This window comes from Tamandua tetradactyla, chromosome 13, assembly GCF_023851605.1.
Source record: "Tamandua tetradactyla isolate mTamTet1 chromosome 13, mTamTet1.pri, whole genome shotgun sequence".
Lineage (NCBI taxonomy): Eukaryota > Metazoa > Chordata > Mammalia > Pilosa > Myrmecophagidae > Tamandua > Tamandua tetradactyla.
In genome coordinates, this window is record NC_135339.1 from 79,243,512 (window position 1) to 79,262,809 (window position 19,298).

Here is a 19,298-nt window from a genome sequence, read left to right on the forward strand (position 1 = left end):
GAAAGCTACAGAATAACAAGAGAACCACAGAGTTCACCAGCCAGCAACCTTTGGAGATGAAGAAGGTGAACACCCCTGGGGAGCTTTACAAAGCAAGAGGCCTGGAGAGGAAGCTAGTAGATGTCTCCAAGTTCAGGTTGAAAGACAAACCCGAAACTTCACTGGCCTTTCTTGAGTGAAGGTAACCTCTTGTTGGTGCCTTAATTTGGACATTTACAGATTTGCTTTAATTTGGACATTTCCACAGCCTCAGAACTGCAAACTAGCAACTTATTAAATTCCCTTTTTAAAAGCCATTCCGTTTCTAGTATATTGCATTCCAGCTAGCAAACCAGAACACTCCAGCTCTCTTTTGGTTACTATTTGCATGGTATATTTTCTTCCTTCCTTTTACTTTCAACCTTCTTATGTCTTTGAATTTAAAGTGAGTCTCTTGTAGACACTATACAGTCGGGTCATGTATTTTTACCATTCTGCCAATCTCTGCCTTCTGACCAGAGAATTTAATCCATTCACACTTAAAGTCATTACTGATAACATAGGATTTTCTTCTGCCATTTTGAGATTCAGTCTTTGTACACTATCTACCTGTTCTGTCCTTCAAATCTTCCATTAATACTTACTTTCATATTTATATTATTTTGTATTATACCATATTGAGTCCCTTCTCATTTCTTTCTGTGTTTTAAAACTGTTTGAAGGAAAAATGTGAGAAGATCATATGCTAGTGCACAACAAACTCTGGGATCTGTCCTGTAACTACTTGTTGAAGAGTGGTTTGAAAACTATTGCTTTTTCATTTCTTTGCTTTGTATATATGTTATACTATACAATAAAAAAAAGTTTAAAAAAATTAGGGAACTAATATTTCAATGTTTTCCCCTTCAGTCTCTAAAGAACCACAGAAACTTCTAAAATTCTTCCTGTATAAATGTACAAATCCATTGTGGCAAGAGTGCCTGAAACAAGTATATAGTGCTAAATTAGCACAGCTACTATATAACCTGACTTAGATCTTCCTCAAAATGGATCAGTTTGTGACAACCTACACAATGGGAAAAAATATTTGGAAACCGCATATCCAGTCAAAATGTAATATCCAGAATTTATAAAGAAATCTTTCAACTTAACAACAAAAGCAAAACAAAACAATAACAAAGAAAAAAATGGGCAAAGACTTAAATAGATATCTCTCCAAAGAAGATGTACAAATAGCCAGAAAGCACATGAAAAGATGCTCAACATCATTAGTCATTAGGGAAGCAAATGCAAATCAAGCCACAATGAGATATCATTTCACACCCATTAGAACAGATGCTATTTTTTTAAATGGAAAGTAATAAGTTTTGGAGAAGATATGGAGAAAGAGGAACACTCATTCATTGCTGGTAGCAATGTAAAATGGTATAGACACTGTGGAACACAGTTTGGCAGTTCTTCAGAAAGCTAAAGTATAGAGCTATCATATGACCCAGTAATTCCACTTCTAGATACATACCCAAATGAACTGAAAGCAAGGACTCTAAAAGATATTTGCACACCAATACCCATAGCGGCATGATTCACATTCACCAAGAGATGAAAGCAATCCAGTGTCTACTGAGCAATGAATAGATAAATAAAATATGTTATAGACATACAATGGAATATTATTCAGCTTCAGAAAAGGAATGACATCCTCATACATGTGACAAATGGATGAACCTTCAAGACATCATGTTAAATGAAACAGGTCAGTCACAAAAGGACAAATACTGTATATTCTCGCCGATATGAAAGCATAAGCAAATTCAAAGTCAGAAGCTAGGATATAGCTTACCAAGAGACAGGGTAAGGGTAGGGAAGGGAAAGTTAATACTTAAAGTGCACAGGGTTCCTAAGGTTACATCATCAACATGGTAATAAAAGATATCCCCTAAGAAAACCTCACCAAAGATTCAGCAAATAAAAGGACAAATTCCTCGTTCTTAAAACTCTGGAGGACAGCAGAAACTGAGGACTCTATGAACACTGAATTAAAGAAAAAGAAAAGTATCAGGATGGAAACTTCCATCCCAGACATGCTGGTTCTCTTCCCTCCCCCTCACTCAGTCCTGTACAGCTGCTCAAAGGCAAACTGAGCAGTGTCACAGGGATCTGAGTGATAGCATATAGCGCAGAAGAAGAGAAAAGACACAGAAAGAATATTTGAGGAAATAATGGTGGAAAATTTCCCAGCTCTTATGATAGACATAACTGTATAAGTCCAAAAACTACAATGTACTCCAAACAAAATAAATCCAAATAGACCCACTCCAAGGTTCATTCTAATCAGAATGCTAGATGCCAAAGAGAAAGAATTCTGAAAGCAGCAAGAGAAAAGGGATTCATCACATACAGAGGGTCCTCAATAAAATTAAGAGCCCGTTTCTCATCAGAAACCATAGTGATGAGAAGGCGGTGTACGATTTAAGGTATTGAAGGAGAAAAACTGCCATCCCCAAATACCTTATCCAGCAAAACTGTCATTCAAAAATGAGAGAGAGTTTTAAATATTCATAGATAAATAGAAACTAAGTGAGCTCATCTATAAAAGACTTGCTGTCCAAGAATTACTAAAGGAATTATACAGGTGTAAAGGAAAAGACAGGAGAGAGTAAGAGTATTGTGAAGACATGAAGATTACCAATAAGGGTAACTAAAATGCAAAACCCAGTAGTACTGTATCCTCAATATACTACTCTACTCTCTAATTCCTAAAAGGTCAGAATACAATTGAACAAGAAAAAGCCACATTTACTGATAATGGACATGCAGAATATAAAGTGATAAAGTGGGACAAAAACAACATGAGAGAAAATAGACAGATATGGCAGCAGAGAATATGTATACTATCAAAGCTTAGTTGGTATCTTCTCACATTCGTAGGTTATAGATGTAAGCTGTGAAATATAAATCCCAGGGTAACCACAAAGGAAGTATTTTTAAAATATATAGAAACAAAAGCAAGAAAGGGATCCATCAGATAGATACATCATAAAAGGTCAAGTAAAGAGGCTGAAATAAAGGAAAATAGAGACAAAAAATAGATAGATAGATATAGATATTACAATAAGAACACTGACTATTAATGGATTAAACTCTCCAATCACAAGACAGAATGGCAGATTGTAAAAAAAAAAAAAAGCATGATCCAACTATATGTTGTTTACAATTGATTCACCTTAGAACCAAAGGTGCTCCTAAAGTTTCAGCATATAAAATTGGAAAAAGATATTCCACACAAATGGTAATTATTAGTACAGTAGTTATATAAGACAAAATAGACTTTAAGTCAAAAGCTGTTATAAGGGACACTATGCATTAATGAAAGGAGCAATTCACCAAGAAGAAATAACAGTCATAAATATTTATGCACCTAAACCCAGTGCCCCAAAACACATGAGGCAAACACTGGCAAAACTGAAGGGAGAAAAAGCCCTCTTCAATAATAGTTGGAGATTTCAATATACCATTTTCAACAACAGAACATTTAGACAGAAAATGAATAATGAAATAGGGGTCTTGAATAATATGATAAACAAACTAGACAAAACAGACATATACAGAATACTGAACCCAAACAGCAGGATATATGTCTCTCAAGTGCACATGGATCATTCTCCAGGATAGACCACATGTTGGGTCAAAAAACAAATCTCAGTAAATTTAAAAAGACTGAAATTACACAAAGCACCTTCTCTGACCATAACGGAATAAACCAAGAAATCAAGACCAGGTAGAGAACTAGAAAATCCACAAACATATGGAAGTCAATAACACTCAAACAATCAGTTGAATAAAAGAAGAAATTGCAAGGGAAATCAGTAAATATTTCAAGACAAATAAAAACAAGAACACAACATTTCAAAATTTACGGGATGCAGCGAAGGCAGTGCTGAAAAGGAAACTTATAGCCCTAAACACATTAAAAAAAAAAAAAAAAGAAGAGTAGTTCAGTGGTAGAATGCTCACCTTTTATGAGGGAAACCTGGGTTCGATTCCCAGACCATGCACAACAACCTCCCCCTCAAAAAAAGAGCTAAAACCAAAGAACTAACTGCACACCAGGAGAAACTTAGCAAAAGAACAGCAAACTAATCCCAAAGCAAGCAGAAAGAAAGACACAACAAAGATCACAGAAGAAATAAATGAAACTGAGAAGAAAAACAACAGAGAGAATTAAGGAAACCAAAAGTTGGTTCTTTGAAAAGATCGATAAAATTGACAACCCTTAACTAGACTGACAAAGACAGTAAGGGAGAAGATCCAAATAAATAAAATCAGAAGTGAGAGGGGCGATATTACTACTTAGCCCCCTGAAATAAAAAGGATCATAAGAGGCTACTATGAACAGTAGACCAACAAATTAGACAACCCAGCTGAAGTGGACAAATTCCTAGAAACATATGAACCCACAATGACTCTAGAAGAAACAGAAGACTGCAATAGACCAATTACAAGCGAAGAGATTGAATTGGTCATCAAAAACCTCCCAACAAAGAAAAGCCCAGATCACATGCCTTCACAGATTAACTCTACCAATCGTTCCAAGAAGAATTAACCCCAATCCTGCTCAAACTCTTCCAAAAAACTGAAGAAGAGGGACCACTACCTAACTCATTCTATGAGGCCAACATCACCCTACTACTGAAGCCAAATAAAGATACTACAAGGAAAGAAAATTAAAAACCAATTTCTCTCATGAATATAGCTGCAATAATCCTCAAAAAAAAAAAAAATACTTGCAACTCGAATCCAATAGGACACTAAAAGAATTATACACCATGACCAAGTGGGTTTTATCCCAGGTATGCAAGGGTACGTCAACACAAGAAAAACAATTACTATAATAAACCACATTATAAATGAAGGGATTAAAAATTTTAAATTTTTAATTAAAAAACACAGATCATTTCTTGACGCAGAAAAGGCCTTTGACAAAATCCAGAAATCTGAAGGGGAGGAAACACTCCCTAACTCATTCTATGAGTCCAATTACCACTCTCATATAAAAGCTGCATAAAGATACCACAAGAAAAGAAAACTACTGACCAACATCTTTTATGAACAGAAATACAGGCATTCTCAACAAAATATTAGAAAACCAAATCCAATAGTATATTAAAAGAATTATATACCACAACCAAGTAGGATTTATCCCTGGTATGCATGGTTGGTTCAACATAAGAACATCTATTAATGTAATAAACCACATTAACAGAATGAAGTAAAAAAAAAAAAAACACGATCATCTCAACTGATGCAAAAAGGGCATCATGATAAAGTCATCTTGATAAGATATGCTTAGAAAAACAGGAGTAGAAGAAAGCTTCCTCAACATGATAAAGTACATGTATGAAAGACCTACAACTAACATCATACTTACTGGTGAAAGACAGAAAGCTTTTTCTTTAAGATCTGGAGCAAGACAAGGATGACCACTGTCACCACTGTTATTCAACACTGTACTGCAAGTCTAGCCAGAGCAGTTAGGCAAGAAAAAGATATAAAAGGCAATCAGATTCGATATGAAGACGTAAAATTTTCACTATTTACAGACAACATGATCTTACATATAGAAAATTCAAAAAAAAAAAAAAACCTACAACAAAGCTACTAGAACTAAAACAAATTCAGCAAAATGGCAGGATACAAGATCACCACTAAAAAAACAGTAGTGTCTCTACACACCAGTAATGAGCAATCTGAGGAGGAAATCGAGAAAAAATTCCATTTACAAAAGCAACTAAGAGCAGGCCACAGTGACTCAGCAGGCAGAGTTCTTGCCTGCCATGCTGGAGACCCAGGTTCAATTCCTGGGTCTTGCATGCAAAAAAAAAAAAAAGAAGCAACTAAAAGAATCAAATATCCAGGAATAAATCTAATCAAGGATGTAAAGGATCTGAATGCAGAAAACTATAAAACATTGCTAAAAGAAATCAAAGACCTAAAAAAATGGAAAGGCATCCTATGTTCATGGATTAGAAGACTAGATATCCTTATGATGTCAATTCTACCCAAAATAATTTACAGATTCAATACAATCCCAATCAAAATTCTAGCAGCCTACTTTCCAGAAATGGAAAACACACTTATCCAATTTATTTGGAAGGGTAAGGGGCCCCAAGTAGCCAAAAACATCTTGAAACAGAAGAATGAAATTGGAGGACTCAGGCTTCCTGACTTTAAAGCATATTACAAAGTTACAATGTTCAAACTACATGGTCTGGCACCAGGACAGACATACTAACCAATGGAATCAAACTGAGAGTTCAGAAATAGACTCATATCTATGGCCAACTGATTTTTGACAAAGCTGCCAAGTCCATTCAATTGTGAAAGAACAGTCCCTGCTTAGAGAATTGGATATCCATATACAAATGAATAAAAAAAAGTTTTTCATTTATTGGTACAATTTCATACAGAGCCCAAAACAAGGGCATGTAGTAGTAAAGTCCCTGACAGCAACCATATGTAAAGGTGTACCTAAACAAAAAAATGGACAAAGATTATAACCGGCAATTCATAAAAGAACAGCTAATAAGCAAAGAAGTGCTCAGCTGCACCAATATACGTTTTGGCACAGTATCTTTCATAGATAGATCTCTATCTTTCTATTTAAATAAGCATTTTTAAATAATTTAAAGAATATAAGAGAACTGCAAAAAAAGATAGTACAAGAGTGGCTATGTATCTTTCATCCAGCTTCTCCTAATGTTAAAATATTATATAACCATGGTATATTTGTCAAAAACTAAGACTCAGGACTATAAAACTCTTAGAAGAAAATGTAGGGACGTGTGCCAGTTTGAATGTATTATGTGTCCCAGAAAAGCCATGTTTTAATCCTGATTCAATTTTGTGGAGGCAGTCATTTCTTTTAACCCTGGTTCAATACTATAGGTTGGAATCCTTTGATTAGATGATCTCCGAAGAGATGTAGTGCCCCAATTGTGGGTGTGACCCTTGATTACATGGAGGGGTGACTCCACCCATTCCAGGTGGGTCTTGATTAGTTTATTGGGCTCCTTTAAAAGAGGAAACATTTGGAGAAATGATAGAAACGAGAGAGCCACAAAGAGAGAGCAACAACAGCTTCAGAACCAACAGAGAAAGCAGAGACACAGATGTCTGGAGATATTTGGAGCCAGGCAGACGCTACCATATGCCTTCCCATCAGATGTTAAGCAAGCCAGAACCAAGCGCCAAGGGAAGCCAAGAGATGATCCATTTTGAGTTCATTTTTTGTATATATTTTGTGATAGGGGTTGTTTTAGTTTTCTAAAACTGTCAGAATGCAAACACACCAGAAATGGACAGGATTTGGTGGGGGGGGGGGGGGGGGGGGCGGGGCAGGGACCAGTAATCGAACCTGGGTCTCCGGCATGGCAGGTGAGAATTTTGTCTGCTGAGCCACTGTCGCACAGCCCTGAACAGGCTTTTATAAAGGGGATTTATGAGTTCTTCAGAGGAAAGGCACCTGGCTTTCCTCTGGCTTTCAATGTCACATGGGAAGGCATATAGTGATGTCTGCTGGCCTTTCCTTCCAGTTTCTGGGTTCAAACAGCTTTCCCTGGGGTGATTTCTTTCTGTATCTCCAAATGTCTGGGTCTTAGTTGGCTCTGAGCTCCTCTCTTCTGACCCCTCTTTTTAAGCCTTACTCATTGTGGAAGGTACTCCCCTTAGTTGACCACAGATAAAATCAGCCATAGTTGAATTTCAAACATGCTGATGACTTAATTCCACAGCAACAGAACAATGGCACACCATCATGTGGCCAAGCTGACACCTGTATCTAACTACTACAGGGGTCCTCTTTCATTCTTTTGCTAAGAGATGAAGGCCAACCCCAGAGAAGGTAAGTGAGGAACCCCCACAGAAACAGAGGCTGAAAGCAATGGAGCCCAGGGACATGGGACAAGCAGCTGCCAGCCACGTGACTATCCAGGTGACAGAGGTGTTCTAGCCCCATCGCCTTTCTTGAGTGAAGGTAACTTCTTGCTGGTGCCTTAATTTGGACACTTTCACTTCCTCAGAACTATAAACTTGTAACTTATTAAATTCCCCTTTTTAAAAGCCACTTCAGTTCTGGTATATCACATTACAGCAGCTTGCAAACTAACATAGGAAGCACCTTCAAGATCTTGTGCTAGTCGATGGTTTCTCAGACTTTATACCTAAAGCACAAGCAATGAAAGAAGAAACAGATAAATGGAACCTCCTCAAAATTAAGAATTTTGCACATCAAAAGACTCTGTCACAAAAGTAAAAAGAAAACCTACTCAATGGGAGAAAATATTTGTGAACTCCATATTCAATAAGGGCTTAATGTCCAGAATATATGAAGAAATCCTACAGCTCAACAATAAAAAAGACAAACAACCCAATTAAAAAAGAGCAAAAGACTTGAACAGGCATTTCTCCAAAGATGATACACAAACACCTAAAAAAAGCACATAAAAGATGCTCAACATCACTAATTACTAGGGAAATACAAATAAAATGAGATATTTCACACCCACTAAAAGGTAACTCCTAAAAATACAGAAAACTACAAGTGGTAGAGAGGATGCAGAGAAAGGGAGCACTCATTCATTCCTGGTGGCAATGTAAAATGGGATAGCTGCTGTGGAAGACAGTTTGGCAGTTCCTGAGGAAGCTAATAACAGAATTAGCATATGACCCAACAATCCCGCTTCTAGGTATATACTCCAAAGAATTGAAAGCAATAAATTGAACAGATACTTGCATACCAATGTTCATAGCAGCATTATTCAGAATTGCAAAAAGACAGAAGCAACCCAAGTGTCCATCAAATGATGAATGGATAAACAAAATGTGGTATTCATATACATACAATGGAATCTCATCAGCCATAAAAGGAATCAAGTCCTGATGTGTGTGACAACATAGCTGAACCTTGAGGACATTGTTCTAAGTGAAATAAGCCAGACACAAAAGGACAAATATTGTGTTATCTCACTGATATGAATTAATTATAATAAGCAAATTCATAGAGTTAGAATGTACAATATAGTTTATTAGGGGATAGATTAGGGTTAGAGAATGAGAAGTTGATGCTTAGTTTGTACAGATTTTCTATTTAGGTTGAGTCTTAAGGTTTGGAAATGGATGACGGTGAAGATAGCACATTATTGGGAATGTAATTAACACACTGAATTACATAGATGAATGGGGTTAAAAAGGGAAACTTCAGGTCTTATGTGCTTTAGAATAAAAATTAAAAGAAAAAACATAGGACACACTAAACCCTATCGCAGACAATGGGTTAGAGTTACTATTATAAGTATAAAAATGTTCTGTCATTAATTATAACAAATGTATGATACTAATACAAGGTGTTAATAATAGTGTGGCATATGGAAGAAAAAATACACCTAATATAAACTATAGACAATAGTTAATAACACTATTTTAGTAACCTTTCATCAATTGTAATAAAGGTAACTGCTGTTAAAAAAAAATTGAACAATTATATACAAGTGCTATCATCAATGGTATCAAATGTTCCACACCAAAGCAAGGCGCTGGTGGTGGGGTGCCATTGGGAATTCCTATGTTTTATTCGCGACTGTTCTGTAAACCCACAACTTTGCTGATTAAAAAACAATGGGCAATGAGGAGGCAGCTGATGAACCGGAAGTGAGGTTCCCATGGGAGTATTTCTCTGAACAAGCCAAAAGGAAGGAAGGCTGTGATTACAGGGAAGGTTCTCGGATTACTGGTCTAAGGGGGTGACTTCTGGTAAAACTTAGGAGCGCTATATACTCCTAAAGATGAGCATATTTAAAACTTTGAGATTGGGAGACAACTAGAACAACATTTAAATTCTAGCTGGGTCATTTACTAGCCAAATAAATTGGTCATATTAATAAAGTCTCTGAATTTAACAAAGAAAAAATGGATCCGTTTTGGCCCAAGTTCATTTCTTAAAGGAGAAGCCATGTTATTTCATTGAAGTTTTCTCGTTAAGAACCTACTACCCTCTGAAAAAATCATTCTGTCTAATAAAGAGTTTGTTTCTAACTTACCAGAGAAACTGTGTTAGTGCTTTTTGGTTTTTAAATTTCTAAGTACCAGCATTCTAGACCTTCGAGGCTTTCTTAGCCTCTCCCCATGATCCCACTCCACTACAGCATGTACTTCTATGAACCTGCCATCCTGCTAAGGAACATTCCTCTTGTTTTCTAGAACGTTCCATTTGTTTTGTACTTTCCTGCCAGGGAAACAAATGCTCACCCCAAACTGCACAGTACATTCTAATGCACAAAAAGGAATCTAATATATTCTTTCCAACCAGATTTAAAGTCACAAACGCCAAATGAAACATAAAACCTATCTGGTGTTTCACTCTCATAATGATTCCATATTTCTTAATCTGAAATTTCTGAAAATGTGAGATGACCCCTGAAAACCTTTCTTAATCTAAGTGTCTGTACTTGAGGGTCTTCTCCTGCCTTAGTGTCACTTGTCTATATACCTCTCAAAGGACCACCTGAAGGAATAAGAGGATAATTCAATTCTCATTTAAATCAAATAGCCAGAGTTTTCACTGAGACTATACACGACAAGAACATTAAACAGGGAAAATGCTCTAGGTATTCAGATATGAAAAAGGCTACCACAGTTGACTTACAGACGAAACACCAATGCGGCTACCATTTGGTGACATTATCAGCTCATGACAGTCTCAGATAGTCTTATACCAGTCACCGAGAAGACGTTATGCTCTGCTCTGCTCAGAAGGCCCAAGTAAGCAGGCTTTGGTTAAAGGGTCTCAATATCACTGTTTGATTCCAACATGCACGTAACCACTCTCTAAAGCCCAGCCATATACTATCACACTAATCCTGCAGTCACTACCAGTAGATTCACAAGCTGTCTCTGAGCCCAGCTGCATTCTACCAGGGGTCTTCATGATGCTTTGCTTTCTATTTTCTGCAACCACATTATGATAGAACTGGCAGCCACAGAATTTACCATCTGCTATGGATACTGAAAGGAGTGTGTTTTGGGGGGTGGTGGGGATGGATCTACACATGCTGTGAATGCAGCTTACTTATTCTAAACCAGAGCTGAACAAAATGTGGAAAATGTATCTATTTACTAGGCAGGGATCCAAATACCCATTTGTTTCATCATTTAAGGTAAATCCAGAAAAATATCTTGTAACCTTTCTCTCATTCTACCAATAAGAAGAAATGTTAGCATGGTTTTTCAGAATCTTTATGCCCCATAGAAGCCCCTCACCCACTGCACCCCTTCTACTATCCTGTTTCTGCAGCTGCACATTTTGTACAAACTGCTTCTTTTTGTGTGAGAATTGCTCATGAAGACCTTGCGATGGCAACAGATGTTCTTGGGCCCACGTCATTTAATTATGATGCCCAATGATTCTCTGAGGCTCAAAGCTGCGGTAGAACCCAGCAGCATGAGTGCTGGCTGGCTTAAGTAAGCTGGATGGTATGACAACTATTCTGGAGTTTCTATGTTGGCTCTTCATGAAGTGGTGAAACGACTGGAGATTTGCCTTTCTTGTTTGGAAAGCTCTTATTATTAGAAGCCCTGGCTATTTTCCAGCTCTCTTCCTTGAGCCTCACCTAGGTAGATACCTGGTTTCTGAAACAAAACCAGCATTTCGAAACACTGCCAGACTGATGTGCAAAGAGAAGTCCTTCCAGTATGAACTGGCATCTCCCATCCTCCCCCCAACATGGGCAGCTCAGTTCTTTCTCCCCCACTTATGATCCAACCATAGTTAGCACTAAAATGTCTGCTTTAAGGGCTGAGCAGAGGTCACCCAGCTGATGTAGATACCACGGCACCCACATTCAGCTTCATGGTGACCTATGTATATTTAATGCCAAAAGAAACAAAATAAAATTCTGAATTGTGACTAGTTCCCAACTAACATACACAGTCATTTTTATCCCCCTAGTGCACAAGTACAACGGAGAGTTGCCAGCCTACAGAAAGGTCAATTTGGAGCCCAAACACACAAAATCTATACGTAGGCAAGAACCTTACGAATTAGATTTCTAAGCAAGTATCTACAATAAGCATTTGGTGTCCCCATGCAATAGAATGCCTGCCTCTACTTCCTTCTTTTGAGCACTGAACAATTATTTATAGAGCATATACACCTGCCAGGTTCTGGGTTAGGCACTGGAGCAATACAGCAGGGAACATAACAGAAAATGCACTTTCACAAAATGTAAATCTTCCAAGAGAGTAACAAGATGACACATGCACTACAGGAACACAAAGCAGAGGCTATAACACTAAAAGTCTGATGAGGTCTCAACCCCCACACCCCTTCTAGTTATTTTCTCAAAGTTTATTCCTTTTATGACCAGTTTAAAAATTTAAACATAAAATGCATAGCATCAAAATTATGCACATTGATCTGTTTTAGAATCCTTGATGATGCAGTAAGAGGACCATGCAATAATTTTTAATATATTTACACTACTTTTGTACCACCTGTGTAACTCTTGGCTGGAATTCAACTGTGATTTCTGGATTTCTACACACTTATCCATAAAGATACAATAACTTAACCATTCCCAGTAGGATGGAATTCCTTTTACTCTCTTTCTCTTTTGGCGCTCTTATTTCTTCCAATTCAAAGTTCTTTCCCTCCAATTTTCACAGGCAATAAAGAAGTAGTAGCTGCCCCAAAAGCTGTCTTACAGCATTTTCCAAATTCTAGGTATTGTGCGTTAGATGGAAACACATGTCATCAGAACAGAGATCCTTGCTCTTTGTTTCTGGATAGATTGCTGTTAATAAGAGACTCATTTTTCACTTTCAAACTGCTAAGTAATTACTTTTTCTCTGGCACCACCACTTGCCACTCTGTCTCAAAGAAACTGCATGTATGTGGATGTATTATGCATGAACAGTTAGCATAATGGATGCATATCTTGCTCTTTAAAGTGGCTTCTTTATTCTTTTCTTTTTTTAATAAAATACTCTGGGACCTTCACCTCTGAAAATGACACAAGAGGAAGACATTTTAACAAAAGATAACTGGGCCAAGATGCAAACAGTATCATATATCTTGCATCTTGAAACATAAGTCTTGGAAAGTGTCTGTCTCATTCCCTTTCATTCATTTTCCTGGCAACCTGACAGAACCGCCTGATGCACTGTTACAGGAGCTCACCCAAATGACTTCTAATCAGCCACTTAAACATTTATTCATTTCAAAACTCGATCTCAGAACATAATATTAAACATAAATACTTCTTTGAAGGCAGATACTCTTCTATTATACAGATTTCCTTCTTTATATGCACACTCCACACACACACCCTCCCCGCCACTCTGAGAAACGTGAAAGCTACTTCTTTCAAGGCTCAATGAGGCTTCCCCCCATATAGGAAAAAACCCCAAACAATTATGACAAAGATCCCGGGTGAGTCATGAAAGACTGCACTTCAATTGTAGAAGCATGACTAACATTTGAATATGGTGACTGCTACACAGGCAAAGTAAATTATTTTATTTGGCTGATTCCAAAACAGAGAGTCCACTCTTTTTCAATGTACAAAAATATAGAATTCAGAAGGTTTGCTGACTTCAATGTGATAGATTCTTTCCTTTTTGAACATACTGTTGATATTGTCATTTAGAAACTGGGAAAACATAATGAAAGTAGCAACCTCTCCATAATCCCCATTTAACCAGACGGCAGTTAAAAAAAATCCTCAAGTTTTTACATTTTAAATTAACTCACCCTATTTAATATTCTGATAATTGTGACTGTTGGCTGATAAAATGTGATAAGTACATAAGAAATATGCAGATGTTTTCATTACAAAGAATCAAGTAATTAATTCTGCTTGTGACAGAGTTAAAGATAACTTTGAAACAAATAAGTGACAGCCAGGAACTGAAGGTTCATAATGGTTTGTAACATGGAAAAGAGTGGGAATCCCATCTTTTTGTTCTTTTCCAATCTCACTCCCAGCTCTAGGCACTTACTTATTACAGCATAATTTACCATCTCACCAGCGTCCCTTATAGGGGTGGTTTATCTCAAGAGTAGGACCTGAAACACTTCCACTTGAAAAAAAAAAAAAAAACCCTCCCTATAAACTCAGATTCGGATTCTATTTTCAAAATCATAGATAAAAACCACAACATGGTTAACATTCTATCCTTCCTAACAAAGTGAGATCCGCAAAGGGAAAAACCAATTTAAACACGTGCCTAATTCCCCTCCCACTGCGAGCCACTGTCTACTTTGAGCCTTGGAATACATCCTCTGTGCATGTATGTTGGCATGTGTGTGTATGATCAGGGGTAGAAGAAGCCTAGATTGATTCGTTATTTAACTTTCAGTTCTTGATTAAAAACCAAGAGATGGTAACAACAAATGATCCAGAAAATAGTGAGTCTGAGAATTTGCTATGAAAAATTCATGAGCTAGCCTGAGAATAAAACCAGAACCTCTGCAGAAAGGAAAAAAGTCACTAGGTTCTACCTGCTTCATCTGTGGTCTGGAGAGCCATAACGCAATCAGGACTCTGCCTCTGAGAATTATCTGTGTGCCCTTGGGAAGCTCAGTGAAGCCTCGAGGTCCTGTTCAGCTGTCTGTGAAATGGTGCTGCCACTGGACGAGGTGGTAAGTGAACACACAGTAGTTTCTTTACAAACACAACCTCTAAGCAACTGTCTGCCAGGAAGAGCAGCAAGCCCTACCACTTGTCTCAGAGAGGCGTTTCCAAACAGGGAAGAAAAAGAGCCTCCCCAAGAGAATTGCATCCATTGCTTGTACCCACTGATAAGGCTTCTGGCCTGGCAACAAAGGTAGTTTAGACTTAATGTGGGTATGTGTAAGGGAGACACAACTTGCAATTTGTTTCTGGTTGTTTGCTTCCCCCCATTCACGCAGAATTTCCCACATCAAATGTGGCAAAAGGAGACTTACTTCCGATTCCTATCATTGACTGATTTAACGGAACTCTGATTTAGGGCCACGAGACGAGGCAAGGCTGGCCACGTGTGTGTCCTGATGCGGACAGGATAAAGCTCACCCAGCCAGGCACAGGAAAGTGCTTTGCCAGAGAAAATGGTGCTCTCCATTTACCACCTCCGGAACTAAAGCTGCTTTTACTCATTCTATGCTGTATAAAAGGCTTTTATTACATGCTTCCCTCCTGTGTAATACAGCCCCCCCTTTTTGGGAAAAAATCTGCGGTAATAAGCCTGCTAGTCTTTTAACAGAAGATAAACAGAGTGCAGTGAACTTAAAACCACTCTACTTTGTTTTACCCAACCACACAGCGTTTCCATATTGCTTTCATTTCTTTTCTTTCCATTGCCGTTAATAGTTATTTTTGAAGAACTAGAACAGAAGATCAATAATGCATATGGATGCTACAAAAGTATTAGGCCATACTCTATGGAGAGAAACATGTAAACAGTTAATGGGCTGAGGTAATTTATAATCCTTCAAACAAATGCATCTTACCTGTAATTCTGCTTTCCTAACAGATGTTCACATAAAAATCTCACTACAGAAAGCAGCACTCAGTTAAAGATCTATCATGACCTCCAACAACAGATATTTATGGGTACCTCTGATACACAGGGCACTGCTGGGTCTACAAATAAGCAGAGATTAAAGAAGAAAACCAAACAAAACTTCTTCCTCCTATGTTATTTCTTTCATTACATATCCTTCTTTCTCTGTCATATAAAGGCATACTTGCTTGCTGTCCTACATTCTAGGTTAAGTCAAAGAATTCTCCTGGATTAACTCTGCAACTCACTTTGCTTGTGCCAGGAGCAGCTGCAGACCCAATCAGCTGATGACCTCTCAGCCTCTTTTGAGAGCTGTAAGATGCTGCAGGGTATCTTAGGGAAACTGGCCCAAGCTATGCAGCCTAAGCATCACTCTTCAGCTTTACTTTGAAGTTACAGGGTACCAAGAACCAAGGAACTAAAGCAAAACCTCTCCACCTGTTTTCATCCTCGGGACACAACATCGTCTTTGATGGTTATGCTATTAGATTTAAAATTATATCAAAGTTTTCTGTGACTTTCTTATCTATTACAGATGCTTGGCCAGCCACTTTCTATTAAGGATATTCCCATAAACCCCACCTACTATTCTCTAAATCACTTGATGAAGGAAAGAGGAAACTTAAGATTTCACAGAATATAAGGGACTCATTTACAACAGAGATTTACAAAGTGGGTGAAAAGCAATGATCCATACTTTGCTTGTACTTACCATAAATAGCACTAACCATAATACAGCTATAACAAATGGTAAATTAATGTGAGTGAAAAAGTGAAATATGACTCTCATGAACTCAACAAATACTTTAAATATGCCCCACATTTTACAGATGTATGGCCCACTACAGATGTTCAATACACCTCGACTCTTGAGTTGTTAGAGGTAACATTTCCTAATTTGCAGTAGTGATGGCCCCCTTTTTTAATAACCAGGAAGGATCTGTTGCATTAATTTTCCACCACGGACCTTATGTTTTGAAATATTTGGTCTGTCACACAAAGCATTTTTACAAAGTAATTTCAGAGTCAATGTAAATTAATCTTATCTCTATAATTAATGCCCTTGCATTTGTCTTCTCCCTAAATATACACGGAAAATATAAACAACTTAAATAAATGTTCACAAGCCTAAAATAGACATTCTCAAAGATATAATTTGTAAAAGTAAACAGAATTCAATTATTTAACAGTTGAATATAAAACTGCCAGAGGCCCTGAAAATATTCACCCATTTCATATCGGGTGTTTTTCAATTTCTGGTATGTTATTCAGACAGGCAGAAGAAGCAAATATACAAAAGATTTCCAGAAGAATTTAAGCTAGACACAAATGACTAATTACAAGTAGTTTGCCAGGATCCAAAATGTCAAAGTCCCAAAGCTAAACGTCTCAGGCCTTCAATTCCATCATCAGAATCCTAAATCTGTTAGGGAAAAGTACAATTCTTGGGAGCTTGGGTTGCTTGGCCTGGTGCCTTACTGCACATTTAGCCATGTAGTTAATCTCCCAGAGCTGCACCCACTGCGGCATGCCTGTTATTCTTTACCATCTGGAGCCTGGAGTAGATATTAGCTTAAACTACACATGCAAGAGAAAAGGAGAAAAAAAAAAAAAGCTCATTCACATTTCACTGAAATTGGGGGTAGAACAATGCACTATGCCGAATAGGCTTTTACACATGTTAAGAAATGAGAAAAAAAAAACGTAAAATACGAACCTTCTCCTTTGTTTTCTGGTTCTCTGCTCTAAGGTCTTCATATTCGCCTATTGCTAAAAGAAAAAAAAGGAAAGCAACATTATAATATTATCCAGAGTTTACTGTAAAAACAAAGCTGAGAACCCAACTAACTCCGATTGTCTATTTAGTCAATTAGCTGTGGGGTGGAGAAGAGGCCACAGGGGAAGGGCTTCTGCTCTTAAGAGTAAGGAAGAAAAAGAAACCATACCAGATGTGAGCCCACCAAGCTGACTCTCTGCTCTCCCTAGGTCAGTAGGGAGAGCTCAGCGCCATAAAAAGTGACCAATGAGAAGTCGACTGTCCTCTCTGATGCTCGGCATCTGAACCTGGGCAAGGAGAGAGGTGGCTGCTCCCTGAAGTTCCTTCCAGTATTACTGGTGCATGGTGCTACAAAGGCTTATTTAGAAAATCAGCCTCTACCAAATAAAGTAGACTTCTACTTTCAGACTGACGTTGCCCATCTGCTTTACTCACAGAGCAACAAGTTCATGTTCAGAGCCACCAACAGCTATTTCAGACACTGCAACATCATCAATAACCAAGCCGTGACCAGTCACCAGCCACACACATTCCTCTGAGTGTGGAAAACATGTGAATTGTTTTAGAAATATTTTCAACTATGTAGAAGAAACCCAGCATTTTTTTACTTTAAAACCTTCTACTACCAGAAAAATAAAGTAACCCGAATCCTCACAGTCATTTTCCAGCGGAAGCACCATTTTCAGACCTGCTCAAAGTCGAGACTATTAAGTCTATCGCCTACGAGATGGGGAGGAAGAAAATGAGCTCAGATTCATGAAGGAGCGGAAAAGGCCAAGGGAAAACCCGGGCAAAACCACGGCCACCCCCGGGCCAGCACTTTGGTCAGCACCAGAAAGCCAGTGGATTTTCACACCTTCATTATTATTTTTTAATTTAAGTGATATTTATCCACGAGAAGCGCAGCTTTCATTAAAAAAAAAGAGAGAGAAATATTTCTATTTCTATGAATAACCTGAAAATAGAAATGAAATCTAAAAGCAGAGGCTTCAAAAACATCCCAGTTAACTTGGTCGTTAATTCTGGAAATGTATGATTCTAGCCATGGGAGAAAAGAACTCCCTAGAAACAAACAATTAACAGTAAAGTACATGTTTTGTTTCCTCCAGTAGTGATCCAAAGCATTGTGAATAGCTACTCTGATGGTAAAACTGAAATCTTAAAATTCAACTCAAATTAGCCAAGATTTATGGGATTATATGCTCAGAAATTTTATTAGCATCCAAGACTAAATAGAATGGACAATTTTATTGAAGTCACCCCCTCATAAAAAAAAGACCATGAATCCTTGAAAATCAGACAGCCCAGAAACTAGCTGAATGTATAGATACAAAGATAAAGTTCTTTTGCAAATAACTAAATTTTCAATGGAAAAGATTGTATTGACCACAGAATGAAGCTTTCCACATACCAGCTCCTCATCAGCCCCCTCCCCAGCGCCACCCCAACCACTCAGACAGCTAAACTGTCCCTCGATCTGGAAAATCCCTGAAATTTCCCTCCTACCATTTTTTAACAGAGAGAAACAAGAACTGATCCTAAAAATATGCACTTAAAATGTTGGGTAGTCTACGGTCCCAAATCTTAATACCTTATCTAATATCATTTCAAAAAATAAACATGTAAATATGTTGTTGAGAGATTTTTATTTAAGTTACTTGATATTTAAAAGCATCAGTAGATGAACTTGAAAAATGAAAATTGATTTAACACTCTACTCTTGGTGACCTGCTTTACAGACATACAGAACAAACAATAAAGGCTTATAAAACAATGATCTCATATTGGCATTAAGAAATTTCTTTTCCTATTTAAACCTGTATAACAGGTTTGCAGTCTTTTTAAAAAAAAACTGCTACTTACTCTTCCATTATATTGACACAGAATCCAGATTAAACATAGGCTCCCAATTATTGGGTTTTTATGAAAAACGTTAAGAACTTAT

General features: G+C 37.5%; 1 protein-coding gene across 1 annotated transcript in view; it reads right to left on the bottom strand.

The window, feature by feature from the left end:
• The window catches only part of SHTN1 (shootin 1), a 105,514-nt gene that overhangs the window by 77,862 nt on the left and 8,354 nt on the right, over positions 1–19,298 (bottom strand). The window contains exon 2 of the mRNA XM_077126150.1: positions 17,294–17,346. Coding sequence (XP_076982265.1) covers positions 17,294–17,346 — 53 coding nt within the window. The remainder of the gene's footprint in view (positions 1–17,293; positions 17,347–19,298) is intronic.